Source organism: Crocuta crocuta, unplaced genomic scaffold, assembly GCF_008692635.1.
Source record: "Crocuta crocuta isolate KB4526 unplaced genomic scaffold, BGI_CrCroc_1.0 scaffold217, whole genome shotgun sequence".
Taxonomy (NCBI): Eukaryota; Metazoa; Chordata; class Mammalia; order Carnivora; family Hyaenidae; genus Crocuta; species Crocuta crocuta.
The window spans coordinates 6961222-6978376 of NW_027532208.1; the positions used below are offsets into that span (position 1 = coordinate 6961222).

The window sequence follows — 17155 nt, forward strand, 5'->3', positions numbered from 1 at the left end:
CCCCACGGTGCGCGCACACACGTGTGTGTGTGCGCGCACACACACACACACACACACACACACACACACAGTCGCTGCACTGAAGGCAAACTGGCCACAGGCCCGGATGGCAATCCCGGCCCCGAGAGCCTGCATGGTCTTGTGTCCTCTGGAAAACCAGCTCCGCACCCAGGCTGCATAGGCCTGGCTCCTGCCGGCTCTGTGTCCAGGAAGTCCCGCCGAGCTCCCTAATCCAGGGAGCTCACTGTTAGCCGCCAAGGCACCCCACTCCCGAGGAAGCACCTAATGAAAGCCTCATGTGTCAACACTGGCTGCACAGACACACTTAGGCTACTCCAGCCGGGCCTTGAGCCGAAGGTATGACCTCACCATCGGGCAGACCGGCAGGGACCCCAGAAAGAGAAGATCAGTGTGTGGGCCAGACCTGTTCCTAATCATGGCCAGCTGGGATGGAGGGAGGCACCCCCGGACACCAGGGTCTGCGGGCCCCAAGGCACCGTCATCTTCCAAGCTAAGAATCCTAAGCTCCAGCCCAGACACCCCATTGTTTTGGCATTATCCCCATAAAAGTGTCTGCCATTCCAGAAGTTTCATGCCAGAGAATAACTTAATTCAGTAAGGCTAAATCTCTGTGGAGAACTCCCAGTTACAGAAGCTAGAAAGGAAGGATACAATTAGGACCTATTTGTTGTTGTTGTTTGTTTTAACAGAAGCTCAAAAGGCCCGTTTAAGAGAAAGCCGCTGAAAAAACAGCCCATCCATAGCCAGAATGCAGTACCCCAGAACTGTCACTTAGCAGTGTCACTTACACAACTCTTAAAGACCCATTTCAGACTCAGAGCGGGCCTCTATTGCTTAGTTCTTTTCACGCTTAGGCAATTAATAGACTGGGTAGGAAATTCCTTCTCCGTACATTGCTGCCCTGTCTTAGTATGTTCTGTATTAAATCTTTTGTAGGAAACAAAACGGAACCTCGAAGAAGCTGAGCTTCAAATGTAAAGAAATTCAGGGCGCCTGGGCAGCTCAGTCAGTTGAGGCTCTGCCTTCAGCTGAGGTCATGATCTCACGGTCCATGATTTCGAGCCCCACGTCAGGCTCTCTGCTGTCAGCACAGAGCCTGCTTTGGATCCTCTGTCTCTGTCTCTCTGTCTCTCTCTCTCTGCCCTTGGACGCTGTCTCTCAAAAATAAATAAACATTTAGAAAAATCTAGAAATGTGTTTTTACCTGATGGAATCCCTGCAAAGCGGCTGATGACCTCAGCTTTTGTTAAAGGAACTAATAGAAAATCTCTGCAAGAGAGCTGTGAAGTTCTTTTAACTCCTGGCAAGTTCTACCTAGCATTGCTAGCTGAGTAAGAGAAGTTGTAAATAAACTGGTGAAACTTGAAAGCTCCTAAACGGAGTCCCCAAATGGAAATTTGCCACCCAGCACACCAGATCCCCTGGGGCTCCAAGACCTCAGGGAATTAGGGAAGTTTGGTCAGCAATGTAAAAATTCCCTGTGAGCTGAGACACAAAGAACAGGATGGACTGTGATGCGGACCCTAAGATTTCATAGGAGTAACTCACCCACAAGAACCCTGGCTCGTCTTTTTCTTAAACGTAACTAATTCCATTTGCTTCTAGTCCATTCCACTTAGGTTTTGTTATAGGAGTCGTGGGCAGGGACTCAAAAGTGCAAAATCTCAGTTCCATAAACAGAGGTAGAAATGAAGATTTCTATTATTTTAAGAGGGAAACTTTTTCTGGAAATGTGTCTCTGAGATGATGATGAGCGGGGGAGTCAGTGGAAACCAGACTTTGCTATACGATATGTGCTTGGCTCCAGGTTTTCAGTAATATCTAAAGCAAGCAGCTAAATATAAAGCAAGGTCAAGGGGCGCCTGGGTGGCTCAGTCGGTTGAACATCCGACTTTGGCTCAGGTCATGATCTCACGGTTTGTGGGTTCAAGCCCTGCATAGGGCTCTGTGCTGACAGCTCAGAGCCTGGAGCCTGCTTCAGATTCTGTGTCTCCCCCTCTCTCTGACCCTCCCCTGCTCATGCTGCCTCTCTCTCTCAGAAATAAATAAAATATTTTTAAAATTTTTTTAAAAATAAAAAAATAAAGCAAGGGCAAATCAGGCCCACAAGGACGTGATGAATCGCAATCGATCAGAGTTGTAAGACAAGACTCGGGCTGCTCCTACCACTGAACCCCCCGAAGAAACATCCCTTTCCTGAACCGGAAAATAAATGGTCACAGCCGCGCTTGGTGGATGGCACTGGGGTTCATTCACCATGTGGCCACCCTTATTATCAGCCTTCTGGCAACTCCAGCAAGGCAACAGGAGAGAGAACTTTCTTCCGATCAGCCTGCAGGCCAAGCAAACACCTCCCTACCACAGTCTTTTCCTCTGGAGGACTTCCCGACCCCCTCCTCCACTTCCTATTTTTACTTGTGTACTCTCTACCTGAGAGTTTCAATGCCCACCATGCTGGACCCCTGAGACCTGGGATCAAGCTGCTCTTCAGAGGGGGAGAGTGTGTGCCGAAACAAAAATAAAAATAAGGCTTTTTTCTGGGACCATTGGTCAAGGCAGAATCTAAATGTTGGGAGGGTCGAGGTTTTTAGAGCAGGAAAGAACTTTAAAGATGTAATGTGTCATTTTTTTGAACTTCTTTCAAGTACAGTGAAGCCTCACTCCCCGCGCCACTGTGAGGTTGTATATAGAAACCCAGTAAGTAAAACAGAGAGAAAAGAAGCTATTATACCCAGACAATGGCATACGATTTGGCCACAGGAAAGAAAAAAAAATACTAATACGTGCTACAATATGGATAAACCTTGCAAACGTTATGTTAAGTAAGAGAAGCCAGTCACAAAGGCTACACCTTGTAGGATTCCATTTATATGACATGCCCAGGGAGGAAAATGCACTGAGACAAGTAGATTAGAGGTTGCCTAGGGCTTGGGCCATAGAGGGACTGAGAGGTGGCAGCTAAGAGGTCGAGTTTCTTTTCGGAGTGGTGAAAACGTCCTAAAATTGATCATGGCACTGGTTACCCAAATCTGTGAATACGCTAAACGCCATGGAGTCACATGATTTAAGTGGGTGGATTTTATGGAGTGTGAGTTCTAGCTCAGTAAAGCTCTTTAAAAGTGAAGGAGGGGAGGTAGGAAGAATTATGGTAGCCATTCCACCAGTCCAGCCTCCTTCACCCTGCTCCATGGGCAGTCTCAGAAGCACCTCTGCAGGCCCTGGGGACTCCGTGGGATATTGTCTGAAAAACCCTGATCTAGCCCTCAAATGTAAACCAAGACACGAACCCAAGTCTTTTGACTCCAAGTTCAAGGCCCTTTAAAACCAAGGTCGCGCTGAGGCACCTGGGTGGCTCAGTCAGTTAAAGGTCCAACTCTTGGTTCTGTCTCAGGCCACGATCTCACAGTTCGGGAGTTCAAGCCCCTCATGGGGCTCTGCGATTGGGGCTCTTGACAGTGCTTGGGATTCTCCTTCTCTCTCTCTCTCTCTGCCCCTCCCTTGCTCACACTCTTTGTGTCTCAAAATAAATAAATAAACTTGGGCGGAGCGGGGGAGAGTCTTGCTGACAAGCTGGGGCTCATCTCGGGGGCCACGCCGCGTGTCGGGGTCTCACCGTCCATGTCCAGGCGCTGCATGATGATGGCCAGCTCCACCTCGCTCGGCATGTACCCCAAAGAGCGCATGGCCATTCCCAGCTCCTGCTTGGAGATGAAGCCGTTCCCATCTCGGTCCAGCACCCGAAAGGCCTCTCGGATCTCTACAAGGGGGAAGCAAAGAAAGTCCGATGGTCACATGGCTTGGTCTGTGGCACTGAGATTATTGGTGAGAAACAAGGAAGGGAAGGGAAAAAAGAAAACCAGCTTCGGAAGGCCCAGACCGTCCTAAAATACCGCGGCCGGTGCACGGGTGGACGGTGGTCCCAGCTGAACTTGCGTTCAGCTTGCGTTAACTTGCGTTAACTGAGGACACTGACTCGGCAGGAACGAGCTTAGGAGAGAGCTGCCTCTTAACTTGGGCCATTCCTTTGCAGGAAAGGAGAAGAGATTCCCCTGTGCTGACCAGTGTTTCAGCTCCCTGCCGCTGTGGGAGAGGTGCAGAGGGCTCTTCCAACCTCCCCGGAAGACAGGAGTTAAGTATCCTGCTGTTTTTATCTCATGCCTCTAATTTACAGCTGTTTCGTGGCTATAAACAACCTCAGATCGATAAGAGTGTCAGAAAAGCCCAAAAGGATCTTTAATCACATCCTCTCCAGACCAGCGGAGAACTGGGCTCCGCTATCATGCCACTTGGCAGGTGATCGCCCGTCCCCTGACCCCCAACCTGAGCTGTTCTGCATTCCACCCAGAGCCTCTCCCTCTGGAGCCCCTGCAGCCCGTCAGTCCCGGGCCACACATGCCACCACCACAAGGCAGGGCACGGGGAATTCAAGACCGGTGTCTGGAGATGACAGGTTCGTCAATGGGATCCGAACAGCAGACTTGGCCGGCTTTGACTTTTCATCAATAAGGCCCGGGCAAGCCCAAGTATAGCAGCTGCCAACATCCATCATGATGTTCAACAAGTAGTGGCCGTGTGTCCCCGAGGAGCACGGGATTCAGTACCGCAGAGAACGAACAACAATCCACTGGGCACCATGGTTCTCCTCCGGAGCCCTAGGCGCCAGCCCGGAAGGAAAGATCCACGCGGAAGTTTGCAGGAACTCCTCCAGCTAACACCAGACACTGGCCCTTACTTACCCATTTGCCTACTACTTCTCGAAATATCTGGCTGTGCTCCCGGCGAATACCTCGAGCCACACCCTTCCCCAAACAAGCTTGTCCCTTCCCGTTGGCACTGACTTCCTGTGGCTGCTGAAACAAATCACCACGAACGTGGCGCCTTGAAACAACAGAAATTCATTCCCTCGCCATCGGGAAGCCAGAAGCACGAAATCCGGATCACTGGACCAAAATCGAGGTGTGGACGGGGCTGTGCTCTCCTGAGGCAGAATCCGTCCCCTTGCTTCTTCCAGCTCTTGGTGGCTGCCTGTCACTCGTTGCCTTGTGGCCGGCTCACTCCAGTCTCTGCCTCCGTGGCCCCATCACCTTGTCCTCTCCTGTCTAGGATCTTCCCCTGCCTCTCACTTACCAGGACACATATGAAGGCATCCAGGGCCCACCCAGGGAATCCAGGATAAGCTCCTCATCTCAAGATCCTCAACTTACCATCAGCAAAAGCCTTTTATCCCCAGGAAATATTTACAGGCTCCAGGGACAAGGACCTCGTCCCTCTGGGGCCCTATTTTCAGACTGCTGCACTATCCCAGACAGTATTTCCACCGGAAACGCCTTGTCTTCCTTTTACTTGCCCCGATCGTGGCAAGTCCTTCCACAAAAGCATCTATGCTCACCACTGATAATGGCCAATGATAATGTTCCCTCCCTTCGTGCTACGGGTCAGTGGGCCATCCATCTTGGTACTCCCACCCACACTCGGAAGGGGGCGCTACCCAGAGAGCTGTCTCATGGAAGACCCTCCCTGCACAAGTAAGGATCATATACAAGTAGCAGATTCACCACGAGTGTGGATTCTGCATGCCGAATGCTTTCTGAGAGTGAGTGTGGGCTCCAGCAGACAGAAGACCAGCCTGTGAGCTGCGACCCTCGGCTCCTGGCCAGGCGCATTAGCTAATTAGGTCCACAGCCAAACCCCGAGGCCTCAGATTGTTCATGTGTAAAATGAGCTGGGTTGGCCACGAGGATCCCTCAGGTCCTTCCAGGCCTTTTCTGGGGATCTGTGGACATTGTTAAAGCGTTTAAGAGAAGAACAGGAAGCCTGTGTTCTCCTTCATACCCTATTAATCTGCTGTTCAAACGCCCCTCTTTTTTTTTCCATTGAGGATAAAGAAAAAATTTCAGTCTGGTCCAAATTCTGAATCAAGGGGTTTGTCTGCACTTCTAGGGCTTTTCTCACCAATGAAACATGCCCAAGATTCCCTAAGGCGGCCATATGTTTTCCTACCAAGTCCCAGGTGGCCCGGAAAGAGCTCAGAGCCACAGCTCAGCTTGAGGTCATGGCACTCAGCACTCAAGGACAGTGGGGTGGAGACCACGGCCTCATATGGCCTGAGCCCAGATGCCAAGGGCAGGCAGATGCAGACACGGGGTCTCCCGAGGTGGGAAGTCAGTCTGGCTCAGCCCTGCAATGGGGGCAGGCTTCTCCCTCAGCCTCCATCTCCCCTTCTGAAAAATGGGTTGGGTTCCTGCCTCTACATTAGGCCTCTACTTTCAGAACTGGCACAAAGCACGCAGCAGCAGAAAATGTCAGGTGATGACAGGGGCCGAGCCTGGAGTCAAAGAAGAGTCCGGGGTCCTAGGGAGGCCATCTGGATGGCCAGCTTCGGGCTGAGCTCTGCCCCCTGTCCTTCTTTCCCAAGTCACATCTCCACCCTCCTTCCTCTGACTCAATCCTGAGCTCCCTGGCTGTTGCGTTCACTCTGACAGGGCGATCACCTTCTGTTGACAGGGCCTGGCCTCATTCCTGGGGTCCCCTGTGTGTCCTAGACTTTACAAATGAACAAGCCTGTGTCCCTACACTGGATGCCCCGGAGAGGCCGGGCCAAGGATGCTTGTGAACTTGGCCTGGAAACAAGGGCCTTGATGGGTGTGCCTCCTGTCCCCTACCTCACTGCCTGGGCTACTCAACAGTTGTCCCTGGCCTTGGGTCCCTGCCATCAGACAGCGTCCACCCCGGAACTGCCCTGTGAAGGGACAGGTTCCCCCGAGGCTTCAAACCCCCACGGTTTGCCCTTCTGCTGTAAGTAACCAGGCCAGCCCTGCTCCAGCCTAAGCCGGCACAGCGCAGGTCACATCAGCTTAGAGTTCTGTGCTTCTGTGCCATCCCCCACCCCCAGAAGTGGGACAAAGCTGTACTTCTGTTTGCCCTCCTGGCTCCCAGGTACAGTGTGTGTGTGTATGTGTGTGTGTGTGTGTGTCTGCAGAGGCTCACTAACTTCATTTTCTTTCAAAGTAACAGAGAGGGACCAAAAAAAAAGTACAAAACTAGAAATCCATAACGGGAACCTCTGGAGATTTAATCCTTCCAGGGTTGGGAAAGCCCAGGCAAACAAGAAGCTTATTAGAAGGAAATGGGTCTTGCAGCCGAAGACATGTGATGTGTGCCTCGTTTTATTTTTATTTTTAATAGCAGAACAGGGTGTGAGAAATATGCCCATAAAACCCACGGAGACCCGGGCGCAGGCCAGGACCCCCTGCCTATGGCTACAGGGCAGCCTGCTGGTGACACAGAGAGGCTCTGGCCACTGGCCACGTCCTTGGGAAGTGAGAACCACAGATTGAGTTCCAGGAGCAACCCAGTAACACGGACTGCTTTTCCCTGGAATTTATCCCTTCTCTGGGCTAAAGTCCCCGGTGCCTCAGAATTACATAAGTGTGCTGTGCTTTTGGTCTTTACGTGCATTTCATGCTCACACAAGACGGGCACATGGGGCAACAGTATACGATTCTGCCACCTCCAAGATGCCTTTGCAGGCCACGGTAGAGGGGACAGTGGCGGTGACAAGAGCCTGTTCCACTGCCCATTTGCGGGGTATGAAAGTGAACGCGTAAGTGCCCCTCTTCCCTGATGTCCTGGGGCCAGGCAAAGTCTGGACAAGAAATCGCACTGCTCTAGAGCCCAACAGATTTACTTCTCATTAAGCCAGCAAGTGTATTTCCTTAAAAATATCAGAGCCACCACTGGACCACTTGCCTCATAAGTACTAGGCTTTGGTCTCCTGACGCTGCCTAGGGACACAGCCAGTTGGGCAAAAACCCCAGCAGAGGCCGGGCTATCATACAGAACGGACTCGCCCATCGGGCCGCCCCAGTACAGTGCGCCTGAGATGATGACATCCTGACAACAGACACCAGCCAGAGTCCACAGGCGTCAGCTAGCGCTCTGGCCTTGAAGAAGTAGCGGAAATTCATAGTGCTCATTTGCAAACTCGCCTCGGTAATGAAGAACAACAGTTTTTCCCATCTCAGTCCCCGTGAGATGCAAAATCTGTTTAGTCTCCCCAGAAATGTGTCTTTAGGAAGAGTACAGGCTTTAGCCACAAGAAGTGATCGCTCTGTTAACGAGCCAGATGTGTTCTGTCGATAGACGTCACTGAGAAATGGCAAAACCGGAGACAGGCAGATCCGCAAGGCAATTATTAAATACCCACATAAGTGGACCAGAAAGGACGATATAGGAGCCTCCTGGTCTTTATTCAGGAGAATTAAGCTGGGTCGATGAGAAAAGAGATTTCGAGGGCTTTCCACCCTCTCTGTGAAAGACAAACGAATACTTAGAGGTGATTAATACAGTCATTCATTCAATGCAGAGTTGCTGTTGACTTAATACAGGCCATCTGCTGTGCTAGAACAGTTAGGTAGCAAAAGGAACTTTCCAAGCTATGAAAAGATTATAGCCTATTTGGGGAGACAGGGAGGTAACGGGATCTTCATACCAGAGAACGGAAAGAGCAATAATCCAAATCCACACAAAACCTCTTGGACGTCCTTCCATACAAGAGAGATGACTCTTTGAAAGCATCACACCGGAATTGTCTGACATTAAGAGATGAGGGCAAGATGGCCTTGAGAGCCAGCGGGACTACCCTGAAGATGAGTTGGGGGGGAGGGGTTGCCACCATTTGCCAACGGTGGCCTGTGGCCAAATCCAGCCCCCCCCCCCCGTTTTGTAAATAAAGTTATTTTGGAATGCATCCATGCTTGTTCATTTACACACTGTCTGTGTGTGTCATACACTGTTCCTACTGCTTCGGTAGCACACCTGTAAAATTGAGAAGCTGTGACAGTGACAGTTTGGCCCACGAGGCCTGAAATAGTCATGCTTTGGCATTTTAAAGTTAAACTTTGGGAAGCCCTTGCTGTAGGCCACAGGGAGCCCTCAGTGGTTATAAATTAAAAGATAAAACTAAAAAGGATCAGATCGATGTTTTTTAATGTTTATCTTTGAGAGAGAGAGCGTGAGCAGGGGAGAGGCAGAGAGAGCAGGGGACAGAGGACAAGTGGGCTCTGTGCTGACAGCCTAGAGGCTGACATGGGGCTCAAGCTCACAAACTGTGAGATCATGACCTGAGATGAAGCTGGACGCTTAACCGATTGAGCCACTTAGGCGCCCCCGGATTGGACTGATTTTTAAACCAGCATGGCTAGCAGGGTCTGGGACTTTTCTGAACAGTCAGCCAGGAAGGCTCAGGTTTCCAGAGTCTAGGAGAGGGGGCTTGGAGGATGACGCTGGGGTTTCTAGTTGGCCTGATGGGGTGAGGACCAGTGACATTAACCGAGAGAGAATTCAGGAGGCGCACACTTTCAGACAGGGAAGGGAAGGATCTTAAAGATAGCCAGCCAGCCAGGTCTGGTGAGCTTCTGGAAATATGGGACTAGCTATTGCTGACAGTAATACTTGAGTACCCAACCAAAACGGAAAATGGGAACAGAATGACCATGAAAGGCTATAAAACGCCGGTTCAATCCCGGTGCGGGTTTTAGCGTGAATGAGTTTCAATTTAATTCCGTTCAATCAGTCCACAAATACAACTAATTGGTTTCAATAAGTCGGAGGCAACAGGCCACAGAGAGGGCGGCAGGGTGGGGCTGGGTGCCTTTTTGTATGACGCCCTTTGTTAAACTGAATTCCTTTTCTTGGTGATCTCTTCAAAGGGCTAAAGGTAACTCCTGGGTTGTTTGCTGTTTAGGGTGTGACTGCATCCATTTCAACAAAGCGCTCATTCATTCTGGGCTAATTCCACAGATTCAGATGGTAATGAACTAGGAGGGGTCCCAACCCTGGAGGCATTTCTCTTTTGCTTTGCTCTTTATCTGTTTAAGGGGGGTCCTGTTTCAGAGACGAAGCTGAAAGGATGCAAGATTTACTGAGGAAAAGAGAGAGTGCACAGGAGATGAGAGAGAGAAGTTGAAATAGAAAACGCCTGGGAGTTACACAGGGGAGGAGACACGTCGCCTGCTGATGTGTTATGATTGCAAATCCATGTTTTGAAAGCCTGTTTGTGGCTTGAGTTCATTTTGAATAATGTGTTTTGAGATAGTTTTGAAGTTGGAATATTAGGACCCTCTTATCCAACTCTTGCATCTGAGGTGGAGGGGACCACTGTGTCCCTGTCACCGTTATAAGGGCAACAGTGTCCATCGCACAATGGACTTTTCCATTTTAAAAACCAAGAGGTGCTGCCAGCAACTTGAGAGTATTTGGTCTGGGCAAGGCTACTCTTCGCTGCTCTAAATAGCTCTCCAAAGACCCTGGCACACCTGTTCCTGCCATGCCAGGCTACTCTTGGTTGGCGGTGGTGCTTAAACCGTGCAGCAGCCTCAAGAAGAGGTGGGACATCTCCCCGTGATCAGCGGTGCAAGCCATGTAACAGTCCCTGGACTAACAGTCTTCAGAGCAGCTTCCCCAGCAGCCAACACGAGTAGGGTCACCTGCTAGCTACGTGCCCCAGCAGCCAGTGACCTAAGCTGGCAGCTCATACCCAACTTTTAGGAGGAAGGATGGACTCTACTGAGAACCAACTCATAGAAAGGGGCACCTCTACCTTTGGGCTTTATTTCCCCTTGGCTTGAACAACAGCATCAATAATCTATCCCTAGCTTAGGGGCATTCTCCTGTAGGCTACTGGCTCATGAAAGGTTATTATTATAAATGATAATTCCCACCATGAGCCTGATTAAATAAGTTATCAGCAAAGGCAATCTCAGGATCTAAGCATAATCTGTCTCAAACAAAACAAGGTGAGCCCTAGGAGAGCCTGGAAGGAGGCTGAGAATTATAGTTAGTGCAACAAAGAGGGCTTTCCGGTAGGGGGCAGTGTGGGCGAGGGGGCGGAAGGGATATACTCTCCCAAGAGAGTTGCAGCCCAGGGCTCCCGTTAGGAGGCACCTGCAAAAAGATACGGCTGGTGATAGTGGCCATCCTTCCCGGACAGCGTAACTGCCTCTCTGATCGAAGGTTAGAATCCAGAGTTGAGCAGGGCTCTGGTAAGTCCACCAGCCACACACTCACCCTGAGTCACTGGGAACCCGGAAGCGGAGAAGAGCCAGTGTTGAAAAACTTCAGAGGCCCTCAAAGCACCCAAGGCTGGTTGGCCAGTGATGTGCTGCTCATACTACTCATCTCAGTTATCCCCATGCTCTTGGCCTTTTTTCTTACCTCGTGGTCCAAATGGCACCTTGAATTGAAAAACAAAGCCAAGTCCTCCCCTAGCTGGCATTCAGAAAGAAAAGCATCTCAGTAACTCCGTAGGGGGTGAAACTAGACAGAGACTCTGTATCCCCGGGTCATGAAAAATAATCATTTATTTTTGAAAATTGGGTGGCACGAGGTAGTCAAAAAGTTAAGGGCATTTCTAAGGGGTTAGGAGCTGGTACAGAGTTTATCTGTCCCTAGACTTTACACCTGCACAGATAAAGCAGAATTGATTTTAGCATGCTAGTTTGCTTAAGCTGATGGAAAATTCCCCAACAGTAAAAGAGCAAAGCAAATTAGAACAGACACTAACAAGGAAAGCCCATCCCAGCCAGGGGCACACTGTGTTGGACAGAATGTTCCAGGCAGGGCTGAAAGGAAAATCATTAAATTAGATGTGAATATGTATGAGGGTGAGAAAGGCTGGAGGGTCTTTATACAAAAAGACATGCTGATGAGTGAAGAGAGAAAAGGAGGGCAGTTTCTGTCTTGAGGGGCTCTGGACTTGACCTCTGGGGTCAAGACCAGAGCTAGACCTGCACAGGAACGCAACATTTCGCAGGTTACACATTCGCGGACGCTCCTTGTGAAAATGGCCTGTAAGTGTATAAAGAAAAAAAAATAATAAGCTGATTCACCAGCCAGCAATAGCCATGGTTAACATAGCAGGGCACTTTATTCCAAACTTTTTACATACAGATATTCTTAATGAAATGTGAATCATGCACTCTCTATAGCTTTGTAGATTTCTCCCATTTAACACACAACCATCTCGATCTTCCGTATAGTTGATTAGTCTTTAAAACATCACTTCTGACGGCTACATGGTGTTCCATCAATCATATGCCTATAGCGCAACTGGGTTCACCATACTCGTAGCGTGGGAGGGACATTTAGATCACTTCTACTCTTAAATAATGCTGCCTTGGAAATGTTTGTATGGAAATGTTCATGTGTTTTGAGGATCATTTCCTTAAGATGATATCCCAGGCATGAGCTCCTGGATAAAGGGCAGGAACATTTTAAGGGGCTTAAAACATGTTGTTACCAAGTTGGCCACTAGGATGCATTTCCACTCACAACACTTCTGATCCCAGCTGGTGGTGGTGGGGGGGGGTGTGTGGAGGGTGNGTGTCCAGTGCTTTCATCAACTCTGACACTAACTACTCACAGAGAGTGCAGGCGTTACAGATGAAGCCCCACAAAACTGACCTCACTTCAGACACCAGCCACAAGTTTAGGCTACCTGTACTTCTGAATGCCCAGCTATGACATCTGGGGTTCCCAGGGCGCCTGCGTGGTTCAGTCGGTTAAGCGCCTGACTGCAGCTCAGGTCATGATCTCATGGTCTAGTTTGTGAGCTCAGGCCCTGCGTCAGCCTCTGTGCTGACAGCTCAGAGCCCAGAGCCTGCTTTGGATTCTTCATCTCCCTCTGTCTCTGCTCCTCCCCTGCTCGAGTGCTCACTTTCTCTCAAAAATAAGCATTAAAAAAGAACAGTAATAATAAAGTCTGGGGTTCCCACAATCCCGCCTCAGGTTTGATCAACACTAGAGTGGCTCACAGAACTCTGGAAACCTCCTTACTTGACATTTCCTGGTTTATTATAAGGGATACAACTCAGGAACAGCCAAATGGAAGAGATGCCCAAGAAAAGATACGGGAGGGGGCAGAGGTGGCATGGAGCTTCCATACCCTTTCTGGGCACACCACCCTCCCAGCACCTCAAAGCGCTCACCAGCCCAGAAGTTCTCTAAACCCTATCATTTAGGGCTTCTGTGGAGGTTGCGTTATGTGCGCCTGGCTCGTTAAATTGCTGGCCCCCAGAAATTGAACTCAATCTGTAGCCCTCTCCCCTCCCTGGAGGTTGGGACATGAGGCTTAAAGCTCTGACCTTCTCATCATACCTCGGTCTTTCTGACAACCAGCCCCCATCCTGAAATGATCCAAGGACCCCAGCCACCAGTCTTCCCATTAGCAGACAACAGACCCTCTTTTACCACACCAGAGGATCCAAGGCCTTTGGGAGCTTCCGGGACCAGGGAAGAAGATCAAATATACATTTATTTTATCACAATATCACACTCTCCAAAAGGCAGTATCGATTGTTGCCATCCTCCCTTTCATGCCATTTATATGCGCTGAATCTCAATCTCCTATGAGATATTCCTTTCATCCAGTTATCATTTGAGAGGCTTCGAGTTCCTGAAGTTCAAGGTCCGGACGATTTTTTGGAAAGACTTCGAGGAAAGGAAGGCAATTCAGATATTGTCTGAAAAGACTTTCAAGGTAATCACGGACCCGGAGGAAACCTGACACTCAGCACAGACCTGGCCCAGCGGAGGTGGCCGGGAATGCGTGTGTGCGTGTGTGTGCACACACACCACTGACACAACAGAGCTGAGGCTCATAGGGAAGGAGGGCTCCCCTGACAAAGGATGGAGAGGGGTGAGTGGGGGAGAGCTATGCTCCTGACCCCAGACTAGATCTGCTTCCAGGGCAGGATGTGGGGCCGTTTGCCCCAGGAGGAGATAGCACGCCTCCCGCGGCCCAGCATGGACCCCCACAGCCTCATGGGGACAAGCCTTGTCTCCTCACAAAAGGAGTCACGTCTCACACAGCAACAAGCACCTTCTCAGAGAAAACGAGGCAAATAGCCCAGGACAGAAAGCAGGCGTGGGACCTTTTGGCACCGAAGGCAAGATCACAGGCAGCAAACCGTGTGAAATTTCTCTGTGAACAAGATGGTGATAATCAATACGATTAATTTTTCATTAAGTCAATCTGTTTCTGTGTTACAAACGTTAATATCCTGAGATCAGAGAATAATTAACATCTGAGAAAACAGAATCATTCTGTGGATTTAGCACCCATGTGGAGGCCAAAGGAACCAGATCCAAGTTCCAGAAATAAACCAGAGACAAGCGGAGTGGAGAGCAAGAGACATCCTCTCAAGAGTGGTTCACACTCCATCCTCTTGAGAAGCTAAATTTCTCTTCCGATCACTCAATTCCATTCAATCCAACAAATATGTCTTGGGCCCGTCCTGCGTGTCAGCACCATTCTAGGCGCCGGGGGCCATGTCCCAGGAGACCGAAATAGCAACTAGGACCCCGACTGGGGAGAGGGGGACCCACTCTGAGCCCACAGTGGGAGGGGAATGTGGAGGACAGCTTAGTGGCTAAAAGTCAGATTCCTTCTCTGGCCCTCACAGAGGACCATTCTAGACACCAGGTCTTTCCCTTGACCTCTGTGATCTCTCCTAGGCTGGAAACAGAACATAACTTTATAACAGAAGGACCAGGAACCAAGCCCAAGGAAGCCTGAGGGGTTCTTAGTGTTTTTGTTTTGTAATGAGGAAAAGATTAGTATTTTAAAGCTTATTTATTTATTTTGAGAGAGTGCACACAGGGGAGTGGCAGAGAGATTTGGGGACAGAGGGTCTGAAGCAGGCTCTGTGCTGACAGCACAGAGCCCGACGTGGGGCCTGAACTCACAAACGGTGAGATGGTGACCTGAGCCGAAGTTGGACGCTTAACCGACTGAGCCACCCGGGCGCTCCAGGGGAAAGAGTAACTTTTTTAATGTTTATTTATTTTTGAGAGAGAGCAAGCACAAGCAGTGAGGGGCAGAGAGAGAAGGAGACACAGAATCCAAAGCAGGCTCCATCCAGGCTCCGAGCTATCAGCACAGAGCCCGATGTGGGGCTCGAACCCAAAAAACTGCAAGATCATGACCCGAGCTGAAGTTGGACGCTTAACCGATTGAGCCACTCAGGTGCCCCGGATTAATTTTAAAGGAGGTACAGCTGTGTTTTGATTCTGGGACTTCATGCTAAGGGAGAAGGCTCTGTGCAGCCCTGCACACAAGGCTCGAGAATGGCCAGGAAGGAGGTCCGGGGCTGAACATGAGGGGGGCTCAGGCCTTCCGTGCGACCCACCACTGAGTAAGGGGGCCCTCTAGGAAGCCCGCACATCCATCCATCCTTAAATGACAATGAATGGAAGAGTGACAGACAAAGACAGCAAAAGAACACGTCATGGGCACCTTCAGAGCAAAAGCCCACGAAAGTATAACACTTGGTTATTAAAACTGATATCACCCTCGTGGCCATGCCCCGCCTACTAGGGAAAGCCAGCATAGCCTACGGCCTTTTTATTCTGTCCCATGGTAAGAAATGCATTGCACATCATGACAGATGCATAATGTGGCTGTCATACTCATAGAAGGTGTGCGTACGTGTGTGTATTGGGGTAAACCACATAAAATTGCTTCTGTATAGGTAAAAAATGGTCAAACATCAGCAATTTCTTCTGTTCCCACTCTTATGTAATAGCTAACATTGATTATGTGCTCCGTCTGTATCTGGCACTGCTCTGAGCATTCTTGGTATATTAGCTCTTTTTTTTTTTTTTTTTTTGAGACAGAGAGAAGGCACAAGTGAGCGAGGGGCGGAGAGGGAGAGAGAGAGACAGAGAGAAGCAGGGCTCACCCAAAGCGGGGCTTGAGCTCACCGGATGCAGGGCTTCAACTCACCAGCCACAAGATCATAACCTGAGCTGAAGTCAGGTGCTTAACCGACTGGGAGCCACCCAGGCGCCCTGGTATATGAGCTCATTTATGCCTCACAACCCATGAGGTAGGCTCATGTCACCACCCCTCACCCGAGGCCATGTGGTTGTGTCAGGACAGTGATCTGAACCCAGGGCTTCTGGCCCCCGAGTCCGCTCTCCTAAACTTCATTTTCCACCTCTTCGAACACATACTTCCCGGAACAGTACACACCCTTTCTGGAGGTGACACGCTCTGGTATATCCTAGTCTCTTTCCTTCTTTTCGATGCACACCCTGGTTCACTAAACCGTATTCACTCCGCACGAATAGATCAGGGGCCACACTTGGAGGCGCGTTGGCCTGTCCCGTTGTCTTGGCTTCCCCAGGGTAGCCTCTATTTCATTATTACTCTCTGGCACTCACTCTTTTCATCTCATCAGACTCTCTCTCCCCCAGCACCTCATGAGCCTGTCCCGGGACCTCTGTCACCCCTGAATCAATGGCCTCTTCCATCACGGTGCCGGCAGTGGGATCATCCTGTTTCCTGCCCCTCCACTGAGCAATCAGCTCTCACTCACCACCAATGATGCAGTGCACGCTACTCACCTCCATACCACCGCCTACTTAACCTCCTTTCCAGAGTTCCTGAGGGAGGTTATATTCTGGAAGGTCAGAGAAAAGTCTGGGTTTTGTAGTCCCTACTAATCTTTTTTTTTTTAAGTTTATTTATTTATTTTTATTTTTATTTTTTTAAATGTTTTATTTATTTCTAGGNGAGATGGAGAGGGAGGGAGAGAATGAGCAGGGAGAGGACCAGAGAGAGAGAGAATCTCAAGTTGGCTCTACGTTCTGATAGTGGGGCTCGATCCCACGAACGGAGAGATCATGACCCAAGCCTAAATCAAGAGTCGGATGCTCAACTGACTGAGCCCCCCAGGCGCCCCCAGGCCCACCCATCTTAACCCCTAATACCTGCTGAATGACAGATTTAGTCCTTGCAGGTCTGAAACCTCCCAGCTGCACCTCCAGCCCAGGGCTACTGCCTGCCCCGACCTCTGCCCTGCCTGGAACAGGCTCGGGTCACAGGCGGGCCCTCCTGGCCAGAGGCATCCACCAGTTCTACAGGCTGACCCAGCAGCACAAGAGGACAGCGATGGTCACACCTGTTTACTTGACTTATCCACGTCAAATTCATCCCTCCTGCGCTATCTTCAACCGAGGCGGGGCCAAGGGCCTAAAAGAGGGTCCGAAAGACTCGAACGCTGCCTGGGCAGCTCAGCCGACAAAACAAAAATCCTCATAAAGCCATCCTCCAAATAATTCATGGCCCTGA

The 17155-nt window shown here is 50.1% G+C and overlaps 1 protein-coding gene across 1 annotated transcript in view; it reads right to left on the bottom strand.

Annotated features, from left to right (window-relative positions):
• Window positions 1-17155, bottom strand: part of CALN1 (calneuron 1) — a 476734-nt gene that overhangs the window by 235456 nt on the left and 224123 nt on the right. The window contains exon 3 of the mRNA XM_077777941.1: window positions 3635-3778. Coding sequence (XP_077634067.1) covers window positions 3635-3778 — 144 coding nt within the window. The remainder of the gene's footprint in view (window positions 1-3634; window positions 3779-17155) is intronic.